This window comes from Scomber scombrus, chromosome 21, assembly GCF_963691925.1.
Source record: "Scomber scombrus chromosome 21, fScoSco1.1, whole genome shotgun sequence".
NCBI lineage: Eukaryota > Metazoa > Chordata > Actinopteri > Scombriformes > Scombridae > Scomber > Scomber scombrus.
The window spans coordinates 21,570,434-21,596,666 of NC_084990.1; the positions used below are offsets into that span (position 1 = coordinate 21,570,434).

The 26,233-nt window shown below is 37.4% G+C and overlaps 2 protein-coding genes across 2 annotated transcripts in view; one reads left to right on the forward strand and one right to left on the reverse strand.

Annotated features, from left to right (window-relative positions):
* The window catches only part of LOC134003291 (NLR family CARD domain-containing protein 3-like), a 142,916-nt gene that overhangs the window by 10,603 nt on the left and 106,080 nt on the right, over positions 1–26,233 (reverse strand). The window lies entirely within an intron of this gene.
* On the forward strand, positions 1,581–14,930 carry nploc4 (NPL4 homolog, ubiquitin recognition factor). The gene is made up of 17 exons (XM_062442453.1): positions 1,581–1,707; positions 3,531–3,611; positions 6,094–6,203; positions 6,898–7,134; positions 7,226–7,274; positions 7,381–7,475; positions 7,580–7,703; positions 7,789–7,968; positions 8,126–8,212; positions 9,017–9,088; positions 9,188–9,314; positions 11,271–11,431; positions 11,675–11,746; positions 11,873–11,965; positions 12,807–12,923; positions 13,664–13,766; positions 14,505–14,930. Exons 1-17 carry the CDS (start codon positions 1,693–1,695, stop codon positions 14,663–14,665), a joined length of 1,884 nt encoding a protein of 627 aa, XP_062298437.1. The 5' UTR covers positions 1,581–1,692; the 3' UTR covers positions 14,666–14,930.

The following is a 26,233-nucleotide window of genomic DNA, read 5'->3' on the forward strand; positions in this document are numbered from 1 at the left end:
AGATGATTAATGGGAGAGGAAAGAAGAAAAAACAACTATGTTCTGATACACAAATCTGTTTTCAGTTTTTGGACTTTTTCTCTATTCTTTTATTGAAATGAAACCATGTGAGAAGTTTAGAGGGGAAATCACTGGATGTTAACAACTCATAGACATCTGAAATGTGACCCTGACCACACTGCTTTTTGTAAGACGTCAAAAGCCAGAGTGTTGGAAACCACTGGTTTTATCTTTAATCATCTGTCATTTAAAAACTTTGGAGTGGAAGTAAAATGTAGCATAAAGTGGAACCAGTCAATATAAGTACCTCGAAATTGTACATAAGAACAGTACTTAAAGTAAATCTGCTTAGTCATTTTCCATCGCTGAACACACACTAAATTACTCTGTACACATAATCACATAGGTCAATGTTGGCAATACACATAAACACTATACAAAGGCAAGATTCAATCATATTTCATATCAGAACACTGTTAACTGTAGCCTCAATTTGTAAGTTAAGTTGTATCAGGCTTCAGCAGTTTGGACAGCATTATACATTATTTACAATATATTTTTGCACAGAGGTAAGTGCATTATGAAGGAATCTTCTAACAGTCATTATGAACAACAAGAGGAATGATTTCAACAAGAAAAACTGGTTTCAGTGTTCATTTGGGCACTTAACTTGGTTTAAGACAGACCTTAAATGAAGGAAATGTACTTTTAATGGAGTAAATTTACACTGTGCTACTTTTATTTAAGTATACAACATGGGAAGGTCTTGCACCACTGCTGTAAAACCAGACTGTACCACCAGTGTTGGGAAGGTTACTTTGGAAATGTAATAGTTTACAGATTACTAGTTACCTTAATAAGTAATGTAACTATTTCAATTACTTAATTAAAGTGATGTAACTTGATTACTTTTTTATCACTTTTCTAATGTTCTTACAAATGTTTTCAACTTTTGGGGAAAGTGTACCCAATAAGCCCATCAAGACATCATGGCCAGGGGAGATTCTAGGATCAGACCTTTAGGGGGCCCAGCTTCAAAACCCTAAATGACTTCACTGGATAACGTAAATTACAGCAAGAAGTATTTATACATAGTAGAGTGGTCTACTATAGTGTATAATAATAAAGGTTCAAAATAAACAGTCACAGCATTCTACAGAGAGGAGCCTGAGATAGTTAATGGACCCAAAGTACATTAAAGTTGTCAAACTAACTAAAACTAATCTGAAATAAAAAAAACAAAATGAAAAACAAAATAAAATGTTAAAAAACAATGAACATTTCAAAACAATAATAACCCTGACATCAACATTTTCATAAGTAATTTAACTGCACGTTGTTTCTAAGTAACTGTAACAGATTACAGTTACATTTATTTTGTTATTAAATTACGTAATGCTGTTATATGTAACTAGTTACTCCCCCAACACTGAGTACCACTGTAAGTAAAAACAGGACGGTGGAACGCAACACATCTTGTTTCAGTCGGGGTCGTTTCAGTGCGGATTGCGGAACCGGTGGGAGGCGATCGGACACTAATGTTTGCTACACCCGGTGTTTGAGTTTCTGTGGGATGAAACAGACAGAAAACGCTTCGTGAACTTTGTGTTGTTTTTTTTTTAACGAGGTCTGTCTCGCAACAAGGCTGTTATATATATCTCTACCGGGAGCGCTCACCCCCCCTCGAGCAACATGGCGGATAACATTGTGAGTATTATGGGCTGGTTGTGGTTGATGCTAACAGCGGCTAGCATCGGTTAGCCTGTTAGTCCGGAGTGATGAGGCAGCAGAATTAGCCGCGGAGCTAACGTTAGTCTGGGCCTGCTAACCAGTGTTACGCTCTAACTAGTGACCGTGTTATCTGGTGACTTTCTCACATTTTAGGATACGTTACGAGGGGGTGAATGAGCCTCATGAACACAATTGAACTTACACCAATGGTTAAGATACTTTAGATATTAAAACACATATGAAAAGTGATTAAACCATAAAGTGATTTCTATGTGAGAGTCACCAGATAACACGGTCACCAGTTATAGCATAACACCGGCTCATCTCAGCTGACGACATCCAAATAAAAACACACATTTATCGGCTTATAGGAGAGCTACAGTCAAGGATAAAGATGTCTTGATTACTCCTTTTCCTCATCTTAGTGGTTAAACATAAGCTAGAATATTTAAGGTGGAGTGTAAAGGTTGTTGATTCACACAAAAAAAAGTGACATTGTTTTTGTTGACTGACATGTATTTGCTGCTAAGTTCAGTCTAAATCTAAATGCTATAAAGTCATGTTAATGTATTTTAAAGGGGGAGGGAGGGGAGGTTATGTTTATATGACATGTTTTGCACTGTCATCGCTGTCATAATGTCCTGACACCAACACACACGGGGGGGAGCAGCTCCTGTGTTTAGACTGACAGGCAGTGGGGGAAGAAGTATCCAGATCCTTCACTTTAGGAATGAATGATAATACAGCAATCTAGAAAATACTCCATTACATGTAAAAGTCCTGCATGCAAAACATTAGGCAAGTAAAGTATTATGAGCTTGATTTAGTTAAAGTATTACAGTAAAAGTACTGCAGTATTATGAGTGATGTAGTATGCAGTATTACAGTAAAAGTACTGCAGTATTATGAGCGATGTAGTATGCAGTATTACAGTAAAAGTACTGCAGTATTATGAGTGATGTAGTATGCAGTATTACAGTAAAAGTACTGCAGTATTATGAGTGATTTAGTATGCAGTATTACAGTAGAAGTAGTGGTTTGGTCCCTCTGACTGATATATTATTATATATGACATCATTAGATTATTAATAGTGAAGCATCAGTGTTAGAGCAGCATGTTACTGTTGTAGCTGCTGGAGGTGGAGCTAGTTTACACTACTTTATATACAGTTAGCTAGTTTAGTCCAGTGGTTCCCAACCTAGGGGTCGAGCCCCTCCAAAGGGTCAGCAGATAAATGTGAGGGTTGGTGAGATGATTAATGGGAGAGGAAAGAAGAAAAAACAAAGTTCTGTTACACAAATCTGTTTTTACTTTCAACATTTATTGAAATGAAACCATGTGAAAAGTTTAGAGGGAAAAATCACTATTTGGTGGAGCTGTTAACAACTCGTAGACATCTGATATGTGAGCCCGACTACACACTGGTTTAACAATGTGTTATATTTTAAAAGCTTGTTATATTAATCATTGTGTCAAATCTTCACCTGAAAAGTAACTAAAGCTGTCAAATAAATATAGTGGAGTAGAAAGTACAATATCTCCCCCTGAAATGTTGTGGAGTTGAAGTATAAAGTAGCATCACATGGAAATACTACAGTAAAGTACAAGTACTTCAAAATTGTACCTAAGTAAAGTACTTGAGTGAATGTACTTTGTTACTTTTTTCACTGCTGCTGACAGGTGCTGAAACTTTTATTAGCCCAGTGTTATTTGTGTTTGTGTGTAGCTAACAATAGATTGTTGGTAACTTTGACTCTGACATCTGAATACTACTTCTTTTTTTGTCGTCTTTTTTTAGATCGTCAGGGTACAGTCCCCGGATGGGATGAAGAAAATTGCTGCCACCAAGAGGGACACTGCTGCTGCTTTTTTGAAGAAGGTACAAAGTGTAAAAAATTAACATCTTTTGAGGTCAGCAGGAGTCACGCTTATCTGTTATTTTTCATGCTGACTTCTTCAAATCCTGAAGTCTTTGATTAGTTTCTGCAAGGGTACAACATGTATACCACAGCTTTAAAGGACAAGTTGTCTTAAAACAACAGTCAGGAGCCCAAATGAACATTAAATCATATTTTTCTTGCTGTAATCATTCCTCCTGTTCATACTGACCATTAGAAGATCCCTTCATAATGCACTTACAATGGAAGTGATGGAGGACTAAATCCACAGTCCTCTCTCTGTGCAAAAATGTATTTTAAAGTTGATCTGAAGCTAATATGAACTTCAGCCGTCCAAATGAGTCAAATCAAGTAGATATCTTTCAACGTTAGTGTTTTTAGTACCAAAGTCTTTTTGTTACTATACTTCCACCACAGCTCAAAGAGGGAATTTGATGCTAAAAAGACTGTAAATGTGTCAGATATCCACTTGATATGACTAACTCAGACTGCTGGAGCCTCATATAAGCTTCACATCTACTTTTAAACAACTGTGTGGAAACACTGAGGATTTTGGCCCTCATCATCGATTGAAAGCACATTTCAAGGAGAACTTTTAATAGCCAGTATGAACAGGAGGAATCATTACAGCAAGTTAAACCTCTGTCAGTATTCATATGGGCACATGTTTGTTGTTTTAATACACACTTAAAAAAAGGTGAAACTCTCCTTTAATGTGTCTACAGCAGGACAAACACTTATCTTAAATAACAATCATGTCTCTCTGGGTTTTGTTTACGCCTGCTCAGTGTTCATTTATGTATGAGGCTGTGAAGGCTGTAGCAGATCAGTCCTGCGGTGCTCTGCTGGTGTTTATTATTGACATGTGGCTTTCAGGGGAAATTTGTGTTAAAGGGAGAGTAGTAGATGCTATATTTAATATTTATCTCATCACAGCTGTTTTACAGGTTATGGTTTACAGCCATACAGAGGGCATGCCTCAGTTTTGTTCTCTTTTCACACAAAAGCACGTTAAAAAATAGTAATAATTACATTTGAATCACGTATGGGATTTCGAAAAAGCCCTAAAATTAGAGCCTTGTTCCAGCCGGCCTGTCACAGACAGAGGAGCATTGCAGCAGCGCCTCCATTAAATATTCATGTGTCTGTGTAGAAGCAGGATGATGTAGCCCCGGAGATCAATGGAGGGAATATTGTTCATTCCAGTCCCGGCTGATGTGGAATAGAAAACCAACCAACGGGTGAGCGGCAGACAGTCTGAGCACTGCAGGTTATATTTCTGCAGCAGAGGCAGAATAAAAGGAGCTCAAATTATGTTCTGTCCCGTACAGTTTCACCCAGTGCATAGCGATTGGTATATATGTGCTTTTTATGTGTGGCTCAAGGGAGGAAAAAGATCGATTTCAATGCATGACTTGTTTAATTTTACAGTCACTTTAAGCCTTACACACTGTTCAGGTCAAATTTGAACCATTTTCACATTAAAAAACAATTCAAACACCCTAAATAACACCCTTTTAAGCCTGAGATTTTATGACTTTTTTACTAAAGTGGAATCACAGAATCTAAATGAATAAATAAAACATCAAACAAGCACAATAACATAAAAAAGCGAGATGGTTCCTAGCTATTTATTCTGTATTAAATGTTATTAGGAAATCAGATGTAATGCTAAGATAATCATACTGCTCAGAGTTCCAGCACCAGACTGACTCTCTACCTGATATGTGCAGTGGTGATATAAAATAAGCGCCAGTGGATACTCTTTCCAACCACCTCGGTGCTCTTTATAGCTTATTTTGGCTCAACCTGCTACGACCTCATGAGGTGCTCAGATTCTCTCTCGTGCCAAGAGGATCTTTGCTAATCTGCTTTGACTGCGTGATTGGAGCTCTTTTAAAGAGTGGGACGACCTCCACATGCACCTTTTTTCACTGGCACATGCTAATCTGAATTATCTCCCAGTTGATTCTGAAGACATTCGATTCAGTGACATGATATAAATCTGATTATATACAGGAAAATAAATGTGAACTAAAATGTGGAATAAATATAATCCACTTTTAACAACGCAACACTACGGTTTGTGACAAATTATGTAAAATTTGTTAGAAAAAAGTGGTTGTTTTTATGGTAGGTCCTGCTCAATATTGACAAAATGCTTTTATGTTTTTTTTAATGAAGTAATTATTTGTATATATGTAAGTATACCTACATACACTGTAGGTGGATCAAATATTAAATATTCATCATTCTTTTGTGGTTACACCATTTGACTTTTTCAGGAGTATTCAGTCTTATGCCTGATGTCCTGATGCTGCGTTTAAGACAATTTTTAAAGATGTTTTTGAATTGTTCATATAGCCAACCCTTATTTGTCACGGACACATTTATAGGTAGTGATAATCCCAGACTGTTATTTTAGACAGTATGCTCATAAATTGTCTCCCGTGTCTCTCACAGGTGGCCAAAGAGTTTGGATTCAATTCCAACGGGTTTTCTATTTACCTGAACCGCAACAAGACCGACGAGATCCTTTCTCAGAACAAAGCCCTCAGCCTGCTTAAGATCAAGTGAGTAGAAGCAAACCTTGTTGATCAATAAAGCTTTGTTACTGCGTTAAAATAATGGTGTTATAGTCAGCTTGCTCCAGAAAGCTGATTTCTTAACTGTTATGTCAATAAGAAACCTGGTTTCTGTAATTAGCGTAGGAGATAAGATAGACCTGATTTACTTCTGTAGGTTTCCTCTGGAGTTTGGAGATTTCTCTGCCATGTAAAAGCATAACTGGGTTTCTTGATCAGCTTTTTACAACTATGCATGCACACAACAAAATACTGCAGACTGCAAGAAAGCCGTTACACACAGTGATGCAACCTTCATATTTAAAACTACCCAGCTAGAATTTAAACCGACACAGCAAAGCCTGTAGAAGGCTGTATAAGTCAGATTACCATCGCTGAACATTTCATTGTTAAATTCAGACATTTTCTCGCCGTCTGTAACTAATAAAGTCAAAGTCCATGAGCCACATATTTGCTTCCAAATAAGGTTGCAGGAAGGTTATTGATCTGCATTTACAGTAACCCGGTAACAGAGAAGAGTACCCAGATAACCATAGTAACCTTAAGTGCATGTAAATGCCTGTATGCCTGTTTGACTGTATGTGAATGTAGTTTTTGTGTGTTTTTTTTGCCACCTGCTTCATTCTTTAACAAATTCCCATGAAGCTTTAACCATCTTATATCTGTCTGGGTTTTCTTGCAGGCATGGCGACATGTTGTATCTGTTCCCTTCAGGATCCTCGACCTCCTCCGGGGAAGTAATGGACACGGCCACCCCACATTCATCTACGTCGCTACCATCCATCTCATCCTCTTCATCCTCCTCATCGACCTTCCTGATCCCTCGGTCCTTCTCAGCACCCCAGGTCCAAGAGGATGAGATCGATCAGTATCTGACCAAGCAGGACGGCAAGATCTACAGGAACAAAGATCCACAGCTGTAAGAAAGAGACTCACACGTGTGTTTTTACACCAAGGATTGTAATTAAATACAGATAGAAGATATTTAAATGGTCTTTTTCTTGTTGCAGATGTCACCATGGTGCTCTCGGCAAATGCGTGCACTGTGTACCGTTAGAGGTAAGACACTTCCTTCTTGTTTTTGGTTTCTAACATTCAAAATAAAAGCACCTCTGATATAAGACTTGATTTTATTCATTTTAACTCTGCATTTTTTTATTTCCAGCCTTTTGACGAAGACTACCTGAATCACCTCGACCCACCAGTCAAGCACATGTCATTCCACGCATACATTCGCAAGCTGACCGGGGGAGCTGATAAGTAAGAATCTCCACCAGCAGTTGTTTAAAAAAAAAAAATCTCATCGGTGGAAAATAACCATGATCCATTTAGTCAGATTCTAACGCTGCTTTCACCTCCCGCAGAGGGAAGTTTGCAGCTCTGGAGAACATTAGCTGTAGGATCAAGTCGGGCTGTGAAGGCCACCCTCCCTGGCCTGAGGGGATCTGCACCAAGTGCCAGCCCAGCGCCATCACACTAAACAGACAGGTATGTTCTGGATCCAGAGTGTTTTTTTTAATCAAATCTGAAGACATGCTTAAATTCAACTTTTTTGTTGTTGTTCTTTTTCCAGAAATACAGACACGTGGACAACATCATGTTTGAGAACCACACCATCGCTGACCGCTTCCTGGACTTCTGGAGGAAGACGGGCAGTCAGAGGATGGGCTACTTGTACGGCAGGTACACCGAGCACAAAGACATCCCTCTGGGCATCAGAGCCGAGGTGGCTGCCATCTACGAACCCCCACAGGTGAGAGACTCCTAAATATTTATATCAACATGCTTCAACTCTTAAAGTCGGTTTCAGTGTTTTTTTTATTGTACTGTAATATTGTTGTAAAGTGCTTATTAACCCTGTGTACTAGTCCTTTTAGTTTTTATTTAATATTGTCACGGCTGTGTTTCAGAACGCCTCTCAGAACAGTCTGGAAATGTTGGAGGATCCCAAAGCTGCAGCTGTGGATGAAATTGCTGCCAAACTGGGCCTACGCAAGGTAGGTTGGTAGTCTGGACACACAGTTTGCGTTTCACAGTGACCTTGATAAAGTGTTTTTTTTTTTTACCTTGATTATTTTTTATACTGAATACTGATAGTTTGCAACTCCAGCAGTGTGACAGACATAAAATGTAAACCCAAAGGCTTAACACAGATTCATGTTTTTCCATTAAATGTGGTCTAAATATTGAAGCCTTGGGTGCAGGAATTGATGTATAAGATAAGATTATTGATGCCCAGAAGGGAAATTGGCTGCAGTGCGAGTGAGGCAGAAAACAGATAAGAGTAATACATACAAAATAACAAGAAGTCAAGTAAATTACATTCAATCTATATGCATTATTTACATGGTAAGCTTTAAAATACTTAAATATATGGCCTGACATGTGCATCATAAAAAGGTTGTGCAGAAATAATCATACAGGCTGCAGTGATTCTGTCTTTTAAGTGCCAGCTCCAACATAAAACAGACAGGCCTGTTATATTTCTATGTATTATTATAGTCTGTGTGAAATGGTTCTAATTTATCTACAAATTGAATCCATTCAACATGAGTATTTTTGTGCATTAGTTGGTTCAACATGACTGCCATATGGCTAATGGGAAGCAACGCCATAAATCAAACCAATATATTACAGAGCATATTCATCAAAAAGGAAAAAGACTGTTTGATTTCATGCAGACTGATGTTACCGTCTTTTGTTCTTCTACACTGTTAGGATGTTTTCTCCTTTGTGATGTCTGGATTAAGGTGATTTTCAGGTTGGTTGATCAGTTTTCTGTCCTTTTGCTTTTTCCCCAGGTGGGGTGGATCTTCACTGACCTGCTCTCCGAGGACATGAGGATAGGCACCGTCCGCTACACGAGAAATAATGTGAGGATGCCGCTTCCTCAAAGACGATCTGTTCTTCAGATTTAACACACTGCTTTTCCCCCCAACATGTTTTTTTATCACTGTCCTTCCTTCTGTTAGGAATCACACTACCTGAGTGCAGAGGAGTGCATCACAGCTGGTTACTTCCAGAATCAGCAATCAAACACCTGCAGACTGTCTCGAGACGGACAGTTCGGCTCCAAATTCGTGACTGTGGTAGCAACAGGTATGTTTTTGTTCACTTGGAGGCTTGGAAGATAATATTTAACTATTCCTCTGGCCTCAGGGTGATTATATTGATATTGGCTGTGATGTGTTTCTAATTAATACTTTGTTAATATTTAGCTGATATTATGTAGTACTTTTTTGATTTCCTTCACTGAAGCCCTAAATTTGATATTTACTGTGAAGTTATAACGAGAAGTAAATCAAGAGAGATGTTCTGCACTTTCGGAGATAGAAATATGCCTTCAAAAGCCACAACTACAGCAATTAATCTTGATTATTTTCTCAATTAATTGATTAGTTGGTCTATAAAATGTCCAAAAATGTTTCAAAAATGTCTGTTTCCCATCAACAGTCCCTAACCCAAAGTTATTCAGTTTTCTATAAGAGAAGATATATATAATACTCACATTTGAGAAGCTGGAATCAGAGTTTGGACTCAGAGAATGATTGATCTGTTATGAAAATAGTTCATTATTTTCTGTCAATTGTTTTATGGACTGAGAACTACATTACCACATTTCTTTAAATCTCACAGATGACACTGATTAATTATTATTTGGTCATCTGTCAAAAACAACAGCTCATGTTGAAATGTGAAATATTCCTGAGCTTTGTTTAACTGTAAGTCGCATGATATAGAGCGACTTCATCTCTTATTGACCGTCTATTTGCTGCTACACTAAAGTTAATTTATTGTAAATGTCTAGTAAAGTATGTAAATGGTTGATATAGTAGTTGTGAAGCCAGCGGAGCAGTTTAATACGAGACAGACGTTCTCTGTTCAGCCTGTGGGATCCATGCCAGCTGTTTACACTTCCCTTCATTTAAAAACCCACAACGCTTCCTCATATACTTGTTCTCAAAAAAGCACAAAACAAAACAGTCATTTGCATTAATGAATAAATGGCAGCTGAAACTGGCATCATAGGTAAACATCTAATGCCAGCCGGGGGAAAGTTGCATCTGTTTTTACTTTATATTAATAAAACCTCAGCAGTCTGTTGACAGATCAGTTTCATATGTAGAGCTGAAGAGGCCTTAGATAGTAAGAGACACTCAGCAAACTACACTGACACAGATATTGGAGTTTAATAATGTTGTAATCATAAAAGTAATAGATAATAACTATTTTAATGTAAAATAGGGCAAATATGTGCTCAAAAGAGACCTGAGAACAAGGACCATAATCAGACAAGCACATAACAGAAAAAACAATACTGTGCAATATTAGTATTTCATGTATACTACTAATTTCAATTCAACTGTGCAATATACATATAATATAAATATATCTTTTCTTTCACTTTAATCTGTGCAATAACAATATCATCTGGTATATTATCACTCAATACGAATATTATTATTGTAAATAGTCACTATTATTTTATTGCTCTTACTGTTTTTTGTCCACTTTGCTGCTATAATAATGCAGATTTCACCATTGTGGGACTAATAAAGGAATCTCTTATCTTATCTTAAACTACAGACAGCCACAATCAATAATAGATAGATTTTAAAAAACACAAGAGTCATAAAGTACATCAGATAATAAAGCTTTAAGGAGTATGACAGTCTCCAGTTTGATTGATTGATCTAGTTCATTGCATTTAAAAGAGCTCCTGAAACCAGTTGTTCTAAGATAACTTCATTATATGAGATATAATACGGTCATGTAGTTACTGGATCATGTGCTGTAGTTACAAGATAGAAATATTATTTTTTTTATAGATAAATAAATAGATAAAATCATGAAATGTATAAATACTGTTTAGCCTGCTAGTTTGATTAAATAATACATTTTAGGACATCACTTAATGTATGATGTGTAATCAAGTGATGTAATAAGCAACATAAGTGGCACATGTGTCTTCTGAGCAGTGTGACTGTTTTTAATTTAAACAGACTTAACATAATTCACCTGAACATCTGTCTGTCTCCGGCTCTGTGCACACAGGCGGTCCAGATAACCAGGTGCACTTTGAGGGATACCAGGTGTCCAATCAGTGCATGGCTCTGGTGAGAGACGAGTGCCTACTGCCCTGCAAAGACGCTCCCGAGCTGGGCTACGTTAAAGAGTCCTGCTCCGAGCAGTACGTACCAGACGTCTTCTTCAAGGTGAGGCTTCACGCATGATACATGTCGCAGCAACCTGTTATAAAATGTGACCTGCTGGTATGTGCTTTATGTTTGTTTTCAGAATACACATGAATGATGACTTCCTGATACTTTCTGTGCTTTTGGAAAACCTGCTATTATGAGTCATTTTTTATCCAGATGTTTAGATTTTTCTCTCCGTCTTTTCTTCTGTTTCATTTGGCACAAAAATCTAATTCCATATTCTTCTTTTCCGTTCAAAAGGACAAAGACAAATTTGGAAATGACGTCACGTTTCTAGCCCGACCTCTTCCTGTGGAGTACCTTATTATAGATGTGAGTACAGTGTATTAGTGTATTATGTATGTGTTTCAGTTGTTGTTTGATTTAATATTAGGCATCTGTTTTTTTTAAATATTTGAATACAACGTGCTGACACTGCCTTGTGTTTCTCTCTCACAGATAACTACCACTTTTCCAAAGGACCCCCAGTACACCTTCTGCTCCAAACAACGCTTCCCCATTGAGAATCGTGAAATCTTTGGAGAGACACAAGTGAGTCATTTAGAGATAAACTCCTCATGATCTAAACCGTCTCACGATGAAGAGATTAAATAATGACCCTAAAGAGAGCCAATATTAAGTAATACATGCTTTTGTTGAATGATTTAGTTGATTTAGAAAAATAGATTTTTGGGAATTATTCCTCTTTGTTGTCAGAAGAGAAGATCAAAGTCAGTTTAATCTCTTTGTGTTCGGCCTAGCTTGGCACAAAGTCTGGCTGCTTAGTCAAATATTTGCCATAATTAAGTAAAAAATAAAAGATCTCCAGGCCTTCAAACAAATCTCAATAGTTATTGTACATTGTTGTAACTCAAATCAGCCAAATGTGGGTCAGTAAACGAGCTTCCTACCTAATGCAGCACACTGTGTAAAATATGTTTTTTCTCACTTTAGATGCCGCCTGTGCAGCAGTAGAGCTGTGATAATTATTAAAGTTTTTATTTAGTTTATCAGGATCCCTAGCTACTCTTCCTGGGGTCCACAATTAAAACAATACAGCTATATAAACCCACAATATTACACAAAAATACAATATGACAAAAAAGATTAAAGGAAGAAGTTCATTTTGACTTCTTTTAATACCTGGAAAACTAAAACTACTGAATCGCTTGTTAAACTAACTAACACTAAACTAAATAAAAATAAAAACTAATGAACATTTAACAACTATATTAACCTCGGTGGGAGCTGTTGTTGTTTTCCTCGTATGTTTTTCTTTCTGGGTCACAGGTTGAGAAAATTAGAGTCTCTCCTTACGAACCCGTCACCTCCTGAGGTCAGAGGAAGTTGTAACATCTTTATTTATCGTGTGTGTGTGTTTTTGTCTCTGCAGGATTTCCACAGTTTAGCGACGTACCTGTCCCAGTGCACCACCACGGCATTCCTGGACGTTGTGTCAGACTTCCATCTGCTCCTCTTCCTCGTCACCAATGAAGTCATGCCTCTGAGCGTAAGTCGAGATGCTATAACCTTTCAACCTTTCTTCTTCTGCTGGGTTAGGGTTAGGGTTAGGCTGTTTCCATTAGTGATGCAAGATGAAAGGTTAGAATATGGCCACATTCCTCTCCGGTCTGGAAGCAGTTACTGACGTCAGGATGTTTTCACTCAGTGTGACTCTTTGTTCATGCCGAGTAGATTTTTTTATTTTTTTCAAACTGGCTCGTGGCCTCGCATGACAACAGAGCGTCTTTGATAAAAACACGTGTTTAGATAATAACGAACTGCGTGATCATCTGAAAGCCAGATGTTAGGGGTGTGTTTGGGTCTTCGTGCATCAGAGTAGGGCCATTATGGCAAAAATCAAAATCATCATTAATTGAACTTTTAACCTCGATTCCGATTAATGAACCATTATGTATTTTCACAGTTTCTTTAGTTTTGTATTTTACACTGCTGCCCTCACACATAGAATATCTTTAGGGAGTGAAAATAATGATGTGTTAAGGTGTGACGCTGTGATTAATGTCTAGTTTACTTGATAAGAACTATGTAAAGAGCATGGTTTGGGTTAAAATGATCACTGGAGACAAGTTTTCAAATTCCTTAAATATATGCAACCTTTGCTGTCATGGCAACAGTGAACACCACAATTAATTGACATGAGCAAGATTAAGTCAATTAGAGTTTCTAGATGTCGGTTTCGATGAATTGCCCAGCCCTACATCAGAGTGTGTGTGTGTGTTTTTACAGGACAGCATCGGGCTGCTACTAGACGCAGTGAAGACTTCTAACGAGGATCTGGCTCAGACCTGGAAGAAGTCGGAGCAGTGGGCTACAATCGAGCAGCTGTGCAGTAAGTCGCTGCTGATCAATGAGTCACATTCTGTCTTACTTTTACTTGGTCTGATCTCAGTTCAGTTTGTGCACAAATGTTTCAGTTCTGTAGAGATAAAACAATTAGATGATAAGATTATCACAATTTTAATCAATCAAATGTCAAATATGTAATGTAAAAATATTAGCTGGTTTCAGCATCTCAAAAGGGAGGATTTGCTGTTTTACTCCGTTTCATATACTAATTTGGGTTTGTGATCTTTCGCCATAGATCTCAGCAATAAATAATTTTTTTTTTTTTTTTTTTACATAATCTGTAGCAACGTCCACATAGTAAAAATGGAGTCATAACAGTGTGCACAGAATGTAGATGATAGCGGGCTACATTAGCTGTCTCATACAGGTTGACCCACATTTTTTAAACATGCTTTATGATGACAGTCCTGCAAGTTGTGCAGTGTTTTAATCACTTTTGCTCATTTAGTTTGCTTCGGATGGGCTTAAATTAGATTTTATTTATTAGTTGTATTTTCTATCCAGATTGGGTCGAAGAAAACAAGCAATTTGAAGCCGTTACTTTGGTTTCTGGGAACTTTATAGGCAAAGAAAAAACGTGTTTCAGCTTCTTAAATGTCAATATTAGTGGTTTTCTGAAGGTGAAATGATGAATCAGTTAATAAAAATTAAAAAAAAGATCAGTAATTCAATCAATCATTAGTTGCAGTTCCTGATATGTTCCCCTCTCCTGTCCCTCCAGGTACGGTTGGCGGGCAGCCCTCCAGCTCTCTGGGTTACGGGGCGATGGGCGGCCCCTCTGCCCCCGCCTCCTCCTCAGCCATGTGGTCCTGCGTCCACTGCACCTTCATGAACCAGCCTGGCACAGAGCACTGTGAAATGTGCAGCCTGCCCCGTAGTTAAACTCCCTCTCCCCTTCCCCATCCCCCCTCCTCCCCCCCAACATCGCGCCCACATCCCGCCTCCACCGCTCCGCCGCTTTCCCCTCCCCCCCCTCTCCTCCTCTAATCTGATCCGGCCCAGCCCTTCTCTTAACCCGCCAATGACATCACAGCGTCTGGAACAGCTGCCAGATTCGGATGCCCGTTTTTTGGGGGGGTTATTTTTCTTCTTCTTTATCCGCCTCACTTTTGAAGCCTCTGTCCCTCCCCCATCTCACGGGCTGCTGTGACGCGCAGAAGGATGCACTCGTTTACATCGAATCCAGTAAATAAAGCAAAACCAGACTGTGTTTCTTCTGTTTTTTTTAATGTATCCCTCCTCACAGCAGCTGATGTGAGTGGCGGGGGGCGTACGTTATAGGTAAAGCACTTTTTTTGGCTGAGGCCCCCTTTTTTCCCCCCCTTCAACCTACACCCCAACCCTACCCACCCAACCACCCACACTACCCCCCCAAAATAATCACCCGCCTCCCATGGTTGAAATAAATCCTGCTGTGACTCAGGACAACAGCAAAGACTCGAGTGTTTGGATGTTCTCTCACATCAGTGCCCCCCTCTCACTCTCACAACGTCTTCTGGAAATCTTGCTGTGTATAAATACATTTGAGGAATGATACTGTTATTTAATTAAGCTTTTTTTTTTTCTCCTCTTCTTCTTTTAAAAAAAAACCAATATGATCGTAGCGATACCTTAAAAGTTTAGATTCTTCAGCTCGGACTTTGTTCAGTCAGGTTTTTATAGGTCTCTTTGACAAGCCCCCTAAACCCTAAATCCCTCCCCTCCTTTTAAAGTACAATCATCGGTCAAATCTCGGACCTGAAAACATTAAAATCTCCGGAGTAATTTCCACTTGAATTTATATTTCAGTATTAAACAGCGTCTCTCACCCGTAAGACACGTGCTGCCGGGCCGTTATTAACTTTATTTTGGGGAGTGACCGTTCCACCGACTTCTAAAGTGTTTCCTAAACATCTTTCGCTGCTTCGTTTTGAATTGTAGCTCTTTCGGATTTTGGTGGTTTGAACTTGAGCAGGCACAATATGTAGCTTATTCTATCTTTGATAAAACCCTCCTCACACCCCCTGCTCCTCCTCCCCCCCTCCAGGACACCATCAGTTATAATCATCATAACTAACTCGCACTGTATTAGTCGTGAGGTGCTTCTAGAAACAACTGGTGCTCACCACTTTTTTCCCCCTCTTTGTCGCTCCTTCACCCTGTGGTGGTTTCTTCTTCTTCTTCTTTGTTTTCTTGCTGGCGCCGGTCCCCCCCCCCCCCCCCCCCCATTTTTTTTTTTAAAGGAGCCAGACCATGACCAACGTTTCTCTCCACTGATGGGCCCGGCTGTGTGCTTTTTCATCAGCCTTCAAAGACTTTGCTGCTCAGAGTGCAAAAAGTGGGGTCGCAGGTCACCACAGGGAAGAAAAGATGCCGAACACATATCGCTTGTCTCATTTAGTGTGTGCGCTCTAAATCTGCAGGCAGGCCGACGATGATCAGTCAACTAAAAAAATCAACATCCTTAAAGTGAGCATCGAGTCGTCAAGCAAAAAAAAAAATCTTGAGCTTCTTCCATCAGGAGTGGTTTGACATCTAGTTCAGATTGATGATTTCTCTACTTAGCTCCAGTTAGCACGGGTGTCAAGAAAATAAATAAATAAAGGTTGAGGGAGTCTGAGTCTGAAAACAATGTGAAAAGCACTTAAATCTCCTCTTAAAGCACTAGAAAGGCAAACAGGCCACTTTTTAAAGGGTCAGTTCACCCTAAATTACCTTTTTTTTTTTTAAAGAAAAAAGAAAATCACCAGTAGATTCTCGCTTACCTCTAGTTGTAGTTTATCTGTCTCTTACATTTACATTTCTGCCTCCACCTCAGTCCAATGTAGGTGTGTGGAGTTTTAATTTGTGGTACTCATAATGTTGAAAAAACATATTTTAAAGATCCAGCTGCCAACAGATTGTTTTTGACAGAAAGTAGTCTGTAAAAAAACTTGAGTAGATACAACTAGTGTAGGTGTACAGTGTTTTTTTGGGTGAACTAGCCCTTTAACTTATTACAATCAGTAGTGAGCATGTCAGGATGTCGGGTTAAAAGTGGTTATTTTTACTTTTTACTTCTTCTTTTTCCCCCCTTCGGTTTCTTTTGGTTTCTTCTCTCGTGAGATTAATATCGGGACCAAAACTTGTGAGATCATTTAAGTCATGAAAGTTCAGTTCTGGTTTCACATCAGTAACATCTGGCAAGTTTGAGCCGCTAAATGCTCATAATGTTTTTCTAACAAGCAGTACAAGTCCAGCCGTACTCCTCACACACAATCAGCCGTGTTTTTAAAAGACAGTAAGATGCAAGGATGAAGGGTCACCTCTAGGCTAGATGTAAAAAAAAAAAAGAAGAAAAACTCTGCATATAAAAGCTTAACAGAGCATCTCAAAGATCCTATTAAAAGTAACATAATCCTAATATCGTCTGAGGTTTGTGACCAAAATGACTTTGCATGACTTGAATGCATTTATAATATTTCTATTACTCATTAAAAAAAAAAAAAAAAAAAAACTTGGCTTATTTAACACATTTGGACATTTCTAGGAAAAGCAAATAAGACATTTCCAATCCTGACTGACCTCAGATTTCTTTTTAATCCACGTCCTGGATGAATTTACCACTGACTGACTCTCAAACTTCTCATCAACACCTTTTCATATTCAGTTTGAGTTTTTAGTTTTTTCCTCATAACTTTGTGCACTGTTACATTAAATAGTTTCATGGGGTTTTTTGGGGTTTTTTTCATTTTTTTTGGCTTAAAAGGATGTTCAGGAAAACTGATAGAATCACTAAATACTGTCGGGTTAAACTGGGGTCGTTGACGGGGGGGCAGGGGGGGGGGGAAACGGACCTCTTCAGTTAAGAGCGGGGCTGCAGATTTACTATTTATGAGACGTGTGCTTCTTTGTAAGAGCTTGACAGTAATTCCATTGATGAAGTGAGAATATATTTTTTAGTTGTAGATGAAATTGAAAATGCTTTGGAGAAAGGAGTTTGTTTGGTTTTTTTGCCCGGTGATGAATTCTTTTTGCCCCTTGTGTGATTTTTTTTTTTTTTTTGAGAGCAATGATGTCATGCTAATGGATGGCAGCAACCTTTTTTTCTTTTTTTTCCCTTTTGTATTGATCCAGGGGCCCGTTTGCTGAGCAAGCATGCTCTTGGAGTCACAGCAGGTCCTCGATTTCCATGGAGAACAACTTGGGGACCCCTGAAAGTTGTATTATGCTGTTGACCTGGATTTGAAACAAAAATAAAAAAAACTACAAAGAATTGCTGCTTCTGATGGATTGATTTGTTTTGGGGCGTTTGGCTTGATTGAATAGAAGCAAATGTGTTTTAACTGAAAATTTAGAGTTCAAGAGTTCTCATTTTTTCGCAATGCAGAGGAAACATAATTAATAATAGTCAAATATTAGGAAACTTTAGACTACATGGCCAAAAGTATATGCCACTTTTGTTCGAAGGCTGTTCAATCATCCTTTTCATTTTAATTATACATTATAAGGATACTGGGGCTGCAACCAGGGGCGCCATAAGGGGGTGAAAAGTTACGACGATTCTAAGTTTTTTAAATTAACATCATTAATAGACATTAATATAATATTTAACTTACAATTAAACTTACGCTTTATTTGTGCTTTAATATAATGTTGAATGCATGTCTACACAGTGTTATATTATCACAGCTCAATGTCAGTAAATATTTGACTACAATAGAGTTGCAATCCCTCATAAGTAGAGGTTTGGTTGGTGTGTGCTGTGTGTTGGTGGGGCCCAATGTGATATGTTTTCATGGAGCCATAAATCCCTGGCGGTGCCCCTGGCTGCAACTAATGATTATTTTAATGATCAGTTATTGTTCAGATTAGTTTTATGATCACTAGTTTGGTCCATAAAACCTATGAAAACAGTTTTATATCTTTTGTCTGACCAACATGAATGTTCGCTGAGGAAAAGGAAAACACGTTTAAGAGCCCTGAAGCGTTAAATGTTTGCTTAAAAAGTGACATAAACGATGAATAGATTATCAGAATAGTTGCCGATTAACTTTCTGTAAATCAGTTAATTAATTTATAGTTGGAGCTCTGCAGCATTATAATGAAATTTAAGACCGCAGCATGCTTATAAAGTTGCATCAAGAGTTTGAATTTGCCTCTTTCCTGTTTCGACATGACAAAGCCCCTATGCTCAGATCCATGTCTGTATAGAAATGGTTCAGAGCTGCAGTGATTAACGGATCAATTAAATTAAATTAGTGTCTCTGGTTTTGGACTGAAACATCCCAACACATGATCAAGTGTATTGATCAAGTGTCCATATGCTTTTGGCCAAACAGTATATTTAGATTCTTTAGAAGTGGACAATTGTCTCATGAGACTGGAATCCAGCCTGGTTTTCATCTTCATGTGCACGTCAACCAGCAGATACATCAACATCAAGAATTCCTCCAGATCTGGGTCAACCTGTTTTCTCAAAGTTTGAACGAGCTTCTGCACAGAAATACAGTTTTATACAGTTGAACTACAACCAAACTTCTCTCTGTGTTTACACTAGTCTCCAGGATGCACTGAGGTTTTCACTGATTTATTTTAGTTCGCCTCACTGTATGAACTGTAATATATTTTTTTACAAGCTACTGGAGCATGTGCAGTCCAGTGAGTGCACTGCAAAATCTCCCTTATTATAAGAGGATACTTCAAATAGTGAAATTCGATCATTTTGAGCAAATCAATGCAGTAAACAAAACATGCTTAGTAAGTTTTGTTGGAATTAGCATTAAAATCTTCCCACTACAAACACTATCTGACCTTAAAGCTAGTTTTAAAATGAGTTTTGGCTTCATACAGAAATGTACTATCAGTTTTAGGAAATATAAATAGATGTGTCACATGTCTTGTGTAATAATATGTATATATATGCATTAATATTCAATGTTAGCCTGACAACATCATAAGGTATATAAAGTATTCATAATCGTACATATAAGATTCAGATCCAGACAATTTTATTGATCCCAATCTGATTTTAGAAATGTCACACTGTACTGTACCATTATTGTGGCCAAGTCAGTCAGTCAAATTCATCTTTAACTTTATTTATTGTGTGTTTTGTCTCTTCTCTGGTGAATGAATTATACTCAAAAAGAAGTGTAATGATGTAGAGAGAGAGAGTCTGTAACCATAACTGTACAAAAGTGTAAAATAAAAAAAAAAAGTAAAAAAAGAGGAACAATTAGACTTAATTGACTGTGATAAGGAAATGAGATAAACTGATAAAAGATCTACAAGGTGTGTTGGTGGTGTGGATGGAGACACACCTTTACCTTTACGTTGCAATGTAAAGAAATGATTTAAGAGGTGCTGGATATATTTACACAATATTATCATATGTGTATTATTAACATGATATCAATATTTAACCAGTATATTGTGGCACAATAACAATGCAACCCACTTTTCAGGTTTGTTTCTTGTCTGCTCGAGCTAAAAAAACAAACAACTTAAATACCTTATTAAGACAAATTTAGACCAGTTGCATTGAAACAAGTCTAATAACCTACATGTGGTTCTTGATAAGATTAGTCGTTTAAAATTTTCCCTTTTTTGCAGTATTATCTCATCGCCACAGACGACGGCCGGCCTCCTCAGGACTGCAGATGGACAACAGATGAAAAGCAGGAATGTGTAAGTTCGGACGTGACCGTAAAACATCAAACACCTTAACTGAAAGTCCCAGAAGACTCACATTCTCACTCTGCGTATACAGTTTCATTTTTTCCCCCTCTTCTCCTCTGTGTTAATGTCGCGCCTCATTAAACGTCAAGTGTTTGAGAGCATTTTGAAACACTCATCTGTTGCTATTTCAATGATCTCAAAAGTTTCAGCAGGTTCTTGTTTGACTGTGATCCAGCTGAAGTCATCATGATATACGATGCCTCGGACGGGAGTGAAGCCTGGAGACCCTCCCTCCTCTGCACATTGCAGCTTTGTCCTCACTGGATGAGTTTGGATTAAATCGGCTGTTCTCTGCAGGTTGGTTTGATTTTGTTGCCAGAGAGAAATTAATTTGTACATTTTAAAGACTACATAAAAGAAAAGGTACTGAAGATGTGTATTTGTGTGTGAAGGTGTCAGGATGAAGACTGCTGGAGTTGTGTTCATCTTCTCGCTGACTCTGTGTGCTGCTCAGAAACAGAAGATAACCAAGAGACCAGAGTTGGATTACAAGAATGAAGGTCAGAAAGAACATTTACTCGAGAAACTTCAAAGGTTCAGGTGCTTCACCAAACTTTTTTGGTGATATTCTAGATTTTCTTCATCATATTTCAGAAGGAAATATTGCAAAAAGTTTTAAATCTAAGTAGTCTAAGCATTGATTTAATGGTTTGCAGGAAAATGCGTCACAGAACTTATATACTTCCATTTTTTGGGGAGATTTTCTACTTTTTCTTTACCACATTTCAGAGGGAAATATTGCAAATACTGTCAAGATTGCAACTGGAAAAGTGAAAGTTTTTTATACATCAAGATTGCATATAACCATTGTTTCAACAGCATGTCAGTGGCTATATTTCAATCTCAATAAGATTGTAAATATACTTTAAAAGATGATCATTAAATTGATGTTTTTTCAAATGTTTTATGTAATTTAGATTTTTTTAAACATTTTAAATTCATCTCGTGTCAACCCAGACATCTTCTGACCTGCAAATACTTTCTTAATTCAAATTAAGAATTATTAACTTTTTTTCCCCTTTTTTCCCCTTTTTTTCCCTTTGCTTTCTTCTCTTCTGTTTGGTCCTTTTGTCGAATCATCTTTCCAGTTTTTTTTTCTTTCCTAATTTCTCCCTTTTTTTCTCTTTCTGTCATATCTCAAAGCAACAAAATTCCCCGAACAGGAAATATATATAATAACTGGAAATATTCATGAAGTGGTAAATTGAGTAATACATTTACTTGAGCATTTTTGGTGTCCAGATCAGGTGCTTTGCTTGTGTATTATTGCATTATTGGAGATTCTGGAGACAGAAATATTGCTAATACTTTAAAATCTAAGTAAGCACTGATTTGGTGATTTGCAGGTAAGAAACTGTCTGATTTTTTGTTTAGTTTTCTATCTATCTATGCTTATCTTTTTTTAGACATCTAGGTTACATAACCACCGTAGAGTTACTGGTAACTTCACAGATTTAGATTTTACATTCAAATTCAGAATTATAACTCAGATTTCCTCTATTCCCTCTTTCCTTTCATCTGACTTTCCATTTTCTTGTCTTCTTTTCTTCTCCTCTGCATCAAGAAAATTCACAAAACTGTAAATATGAACTTGTCCCCTAAAGGTAAATCTGAACGCCTTTTTCTAAACTTTGGATAGTTAAGTTTACTTTAAATTAACAATCCAAATGCATGTCTGACTTTACAGTTATTGACATTGAATTGAGTGATTATTCCATCACTGAAGACCATTTATTGCCCATTAATCATTTAAATTGTGAATTCATAATAATCTCAATTGCAAAAATGTTTCTCTTTTTGGCTGTTAATAAAAAAAAAAATCACTCACAGCACCTTCACTGATATTTTTCCTGCTCTGTTTTCTGTTTTCACTCACCTGTAGCAGAGAGAGTGAACAGCAAAGGATGTGCCAACCTCACGCTGGTTTTAGACAACTGGAAATATGCCATCATGACGCAGGTCAAAGATCTGCTCCTGCATGACCACAACACTGTGCTGCCTGACTACGGACGGTGAGGAAACGTCCTGCTCTCATTTTTTAACCATAATCTCATGTTAAGTCATTGTACTCTAATCTAGACTGCTTTGAGTGAGAGGAGCATTTCCTTTGACCCCTCCCTCAGGATCCAGCCTCTGTCAGACGCTCTGGGAGATCTCTACAAGGAGTTCAACGCCCTGAAGGAACGTCTCGCTGAGCTCACCACCAAGTTTGGCGGGGTGGAGGCGTTTGTGGACGATGTGAGATCAGGGAGGAAGCCTGCACCTCTGCGAGCTGAATCCAGACCCATCGGCCTGCTGCTGGGAGAGGAGGAGGGTGCTGCTACTGATGCAGGACGTCGACCACCAGGGAGGAGAAACAGGATCGTAATTCGGAGAATCAAGAAACCTGCAGAACCAAAGGACTGAAGAGTGAAGTGGAGATGATGAAGATTTCAGATACAGTTTTATAATCATGTTTAAGACTACAGAGATTCAATAATATTCTGTTTGATGAAATTGTCACATCATAACATAGCTAATTCAGCTTCTCTGTGGACTTCACCTGCCTCAATTCATGAACACAGTATTTCTAAATGACATCTTGTAAAACACAGGGATTAATTGTCAAAATTGCAATAAAAGCTAAATAATAACATCTCACTGTTGTGCTGAATTTTGTGGTATCTTTTCAGGGGAAAACAATCACACAACTTTGTTTGTTTGTTTGTTTATCTTTTCTTACAGGACTGCTTCTCATGAACCAGCCACATGTTAAGATCATGAATGCTTAATGTGATATGACTGTCTAATGCTCTTTGTTCAAAGAACTCAGCAGTATTTCATCAGAAGACACTGTTATGTCCTTATTTACCACCAGATGGCGCCACAGCGACAAATTCTGACTTTAGGGACTCACTTTATTTATTTAAAGGTTTAATGATCAGGGACAATGCACATTAATAAAACATTTAACACATTATGAAAAGCCATGCACAAAAAGCAACAATAATGCTAGACAATTAATAAACTGACAGACAACATGACGTGGAGGAAACTTGTGACTGTGGATCTTATCATTATCATACAGTACTCTGTCATGTTTTACCTGAAGATATCAGATAAGATTCAATAAATTCATCCGGGTATGGAAAACAGCTTTTTGCATCTCGACAATGAAGCTTTCAGCAGCAGAAATCACAGAATAGTTATTGTTATTAATATGATATTATAATTATTTTATTTTTTATTATTATCTGTCATGTTAGTAATAAGAATAATAACTTGTTTTGGCTATTTGGTATTTGTATTTTGTATTTGTATCAAATGTATACGCATTTATTTTGCCATAATGTACATTTCAACATTGTATTAAACTCTAAACTATGTCAAAGTCTGGTCTACTGTAGCTACATCATCTGCTACCACATAAGCACCATAGTTGAGTAAATTACTTTCTTACTTCTGGCATCATACAACTATTATAAATATAAGGTTTCATTTGATTTTTTTGTTTTTTTGTTTGTTTATTTGTATTTCAAATGCAATGCAACAATTATAAACCATTGAAACAGTGGTTGAAGTGCTCATTCAGATCCTTAACTAAGTAAAAGTACCAATATAAAAAAGGTTAAAGAAAAACTTAATTACAAGTAAAAGTCCTGCATTAAAGAATCCTTATGCACTGTAGGATTTTCCATACACTTTCACTTTTTTCACTTTTCATGGACTGATACACAGATCTGCCTTCAGTTTTTTTGACTTGGGCTTATTTTAAAAGCTTGTTATATTATCTATTGTGTCAAATAATCATTTAAAAAAGTAACTAAATGTGTCAAATAACTGTAGTGGAGTAGAAAGTACAATATCTCCCTTTGAAATGTAGTTAAGTGGGACTATAAAGTAGCATCAAATCGAAATACTCCAATAAAGTGCCTCAAAATTGTACTTGAGTGCAGTACTTTGAGTAAATATGCTTAAATATATATAAATACATTTAAATAAATATACCACCACTGCTGATAGACAATGACAAAGCTGGTTGTTTGATTTTGCGGATATCGAAAGTGAGCACCTGAACGCAGCATAAGTTTCTTATTCGATGAGACTCTGACAGAAACGAAACCAAAACAGACGCTTTCCTTTAGGGACTGTGTACAAATTATTTACAAAACTATAACTGGAAAACCTTAAAACATATTCATAAACTCACCTAAACAGTGTCAAATAATATTATAACGAGTCATATGTTACAAATGAACAAAGTTTGCTTTAAAAAATCTAAATGTATGTCGAGTGAAAGAAAGTTAAATATCTAAAGTAGATAAGCAATTTGTTGACGGTCCCTAAATATGTGGGAGGGTACAGCTGGTTTCCAAACAAACAGATGATCAAGATTTTAAGAAGTCATACTGACAGACCTGTAACCTGACTGTACGAAGCTGAAAACTGCAAAAAAGGTAATGAAATATAGCATAAAATGTCTAATTACTTTCTTCTTCAATGCACTTCATCACTTGTATAGTACGTTTGGTGCAGATTAAAACAGCTGATCCGCATCATTTCCTTATTTATTCAAGTACAGTCGGTTTTAAATGTTGTTCATATGATTTTTTATTGAACTTTGTCACTTTGTCATACTTATATAGTGTTTGATTCAGTATTTGTATCTGCATTGTTTGCCCGATTGGACTTCATCGTGTTTAGTTATAAAATAATAAGTTGTCATTTGTCTCTGTTTTATACCAAATGCAAATTAAATATCCTCTTGTTAACAAACCATCCAAATGTCAACTCTTGGAAACTGTAAAGAGCATTTTGCATTATTTTCTGGCATTTTATAAACTTAACAATGAATCATTTAACTGGTGATGGCAATAATTATTATCTGCAGCCCTAACTGTGTTTATGGTGGTTGTATTTTAGCCTGCAGTATGTGATATAACTTTATATTTATGACTGAATATGATTGTACAAAGTCCTTCAGGAAGACAAACAGTCTAACCAGGAAACCATGCCAGCATTTCTTATTTTTCCACTCCCTTTTTTATTGTAATCCAACTGACTTATCTTGAATAGTAAGTCTCACAAAGATTATTAGACATGAAAAAAGTAACAGCATAAGATTTTATATTTAGACACTGATAGATAGCCGGGGAACAGGGACTCCCCTGGAGAACGAGTCCCTTCAGATGGAGGAGGAGGGAAACCACCACACTGCCTCTGGATCTCAGGTGGAAACCAAGGAAACAGAGGATGTTGCAACCAAAAGAGCAAAGAATGAGGTAGGAATTAAAGAATGAGTTCACAATGTTGAGGTCAGGTGTCTTAAAACAGCAGTCAGGTGTCCTTATGAACAGTGAAAGAGGTTTTTCCTTACTGTAATAATTCTTCCTGTTCATATTTATATTCATATATTAATGGATCTCCTTCAAATGTGCTTTCAATGTAAGCGATGAGGGCCAAAATCAACAGTGTGTCCACACAGTCATTTAAAAGCTTATATTCAGCTTCAGCAGTCTGAGTTAGTCATATCAAGTGGATATCTGACACATTTACAGACTTGTGAGCATCAAATTCCCTCTTTGTGTTCCCCTGTTGAGCTGTGGTGGAAGTATAGTAACAAAAAGAGGAACGTTGGCAATAAAAAGACTGTAATGTTGAAATAAATCTACTTAATTTGTCTCATTTGGACGCTGAAGCTTCATATTAGCTTCAGATAAACTTTTAAATACATTTTTAAGGAGGACTGTGGGTTTTGTCCTCCATCACTTA

Bases quoted from the DNA above. Each gene is read 5' to 3' on its own strand.
- nploc4 (XM_062442453.1), top strand. The intron at 3,612-6,093 runs GTACAAAGTGTA...TGTCTCTCACAG, and splicing joins CTGCTGCTTTTTTGAAGAAG to GTGGCCAAAGAGTTTGGATT. The intron at 11,432-11,674 runs GTGAGGCTTCAC...TCCGTTCAAAAG, and splicing joins TACCAGACGTCTTCTTCAAG to GACAAAGACAAATTTGGAAA.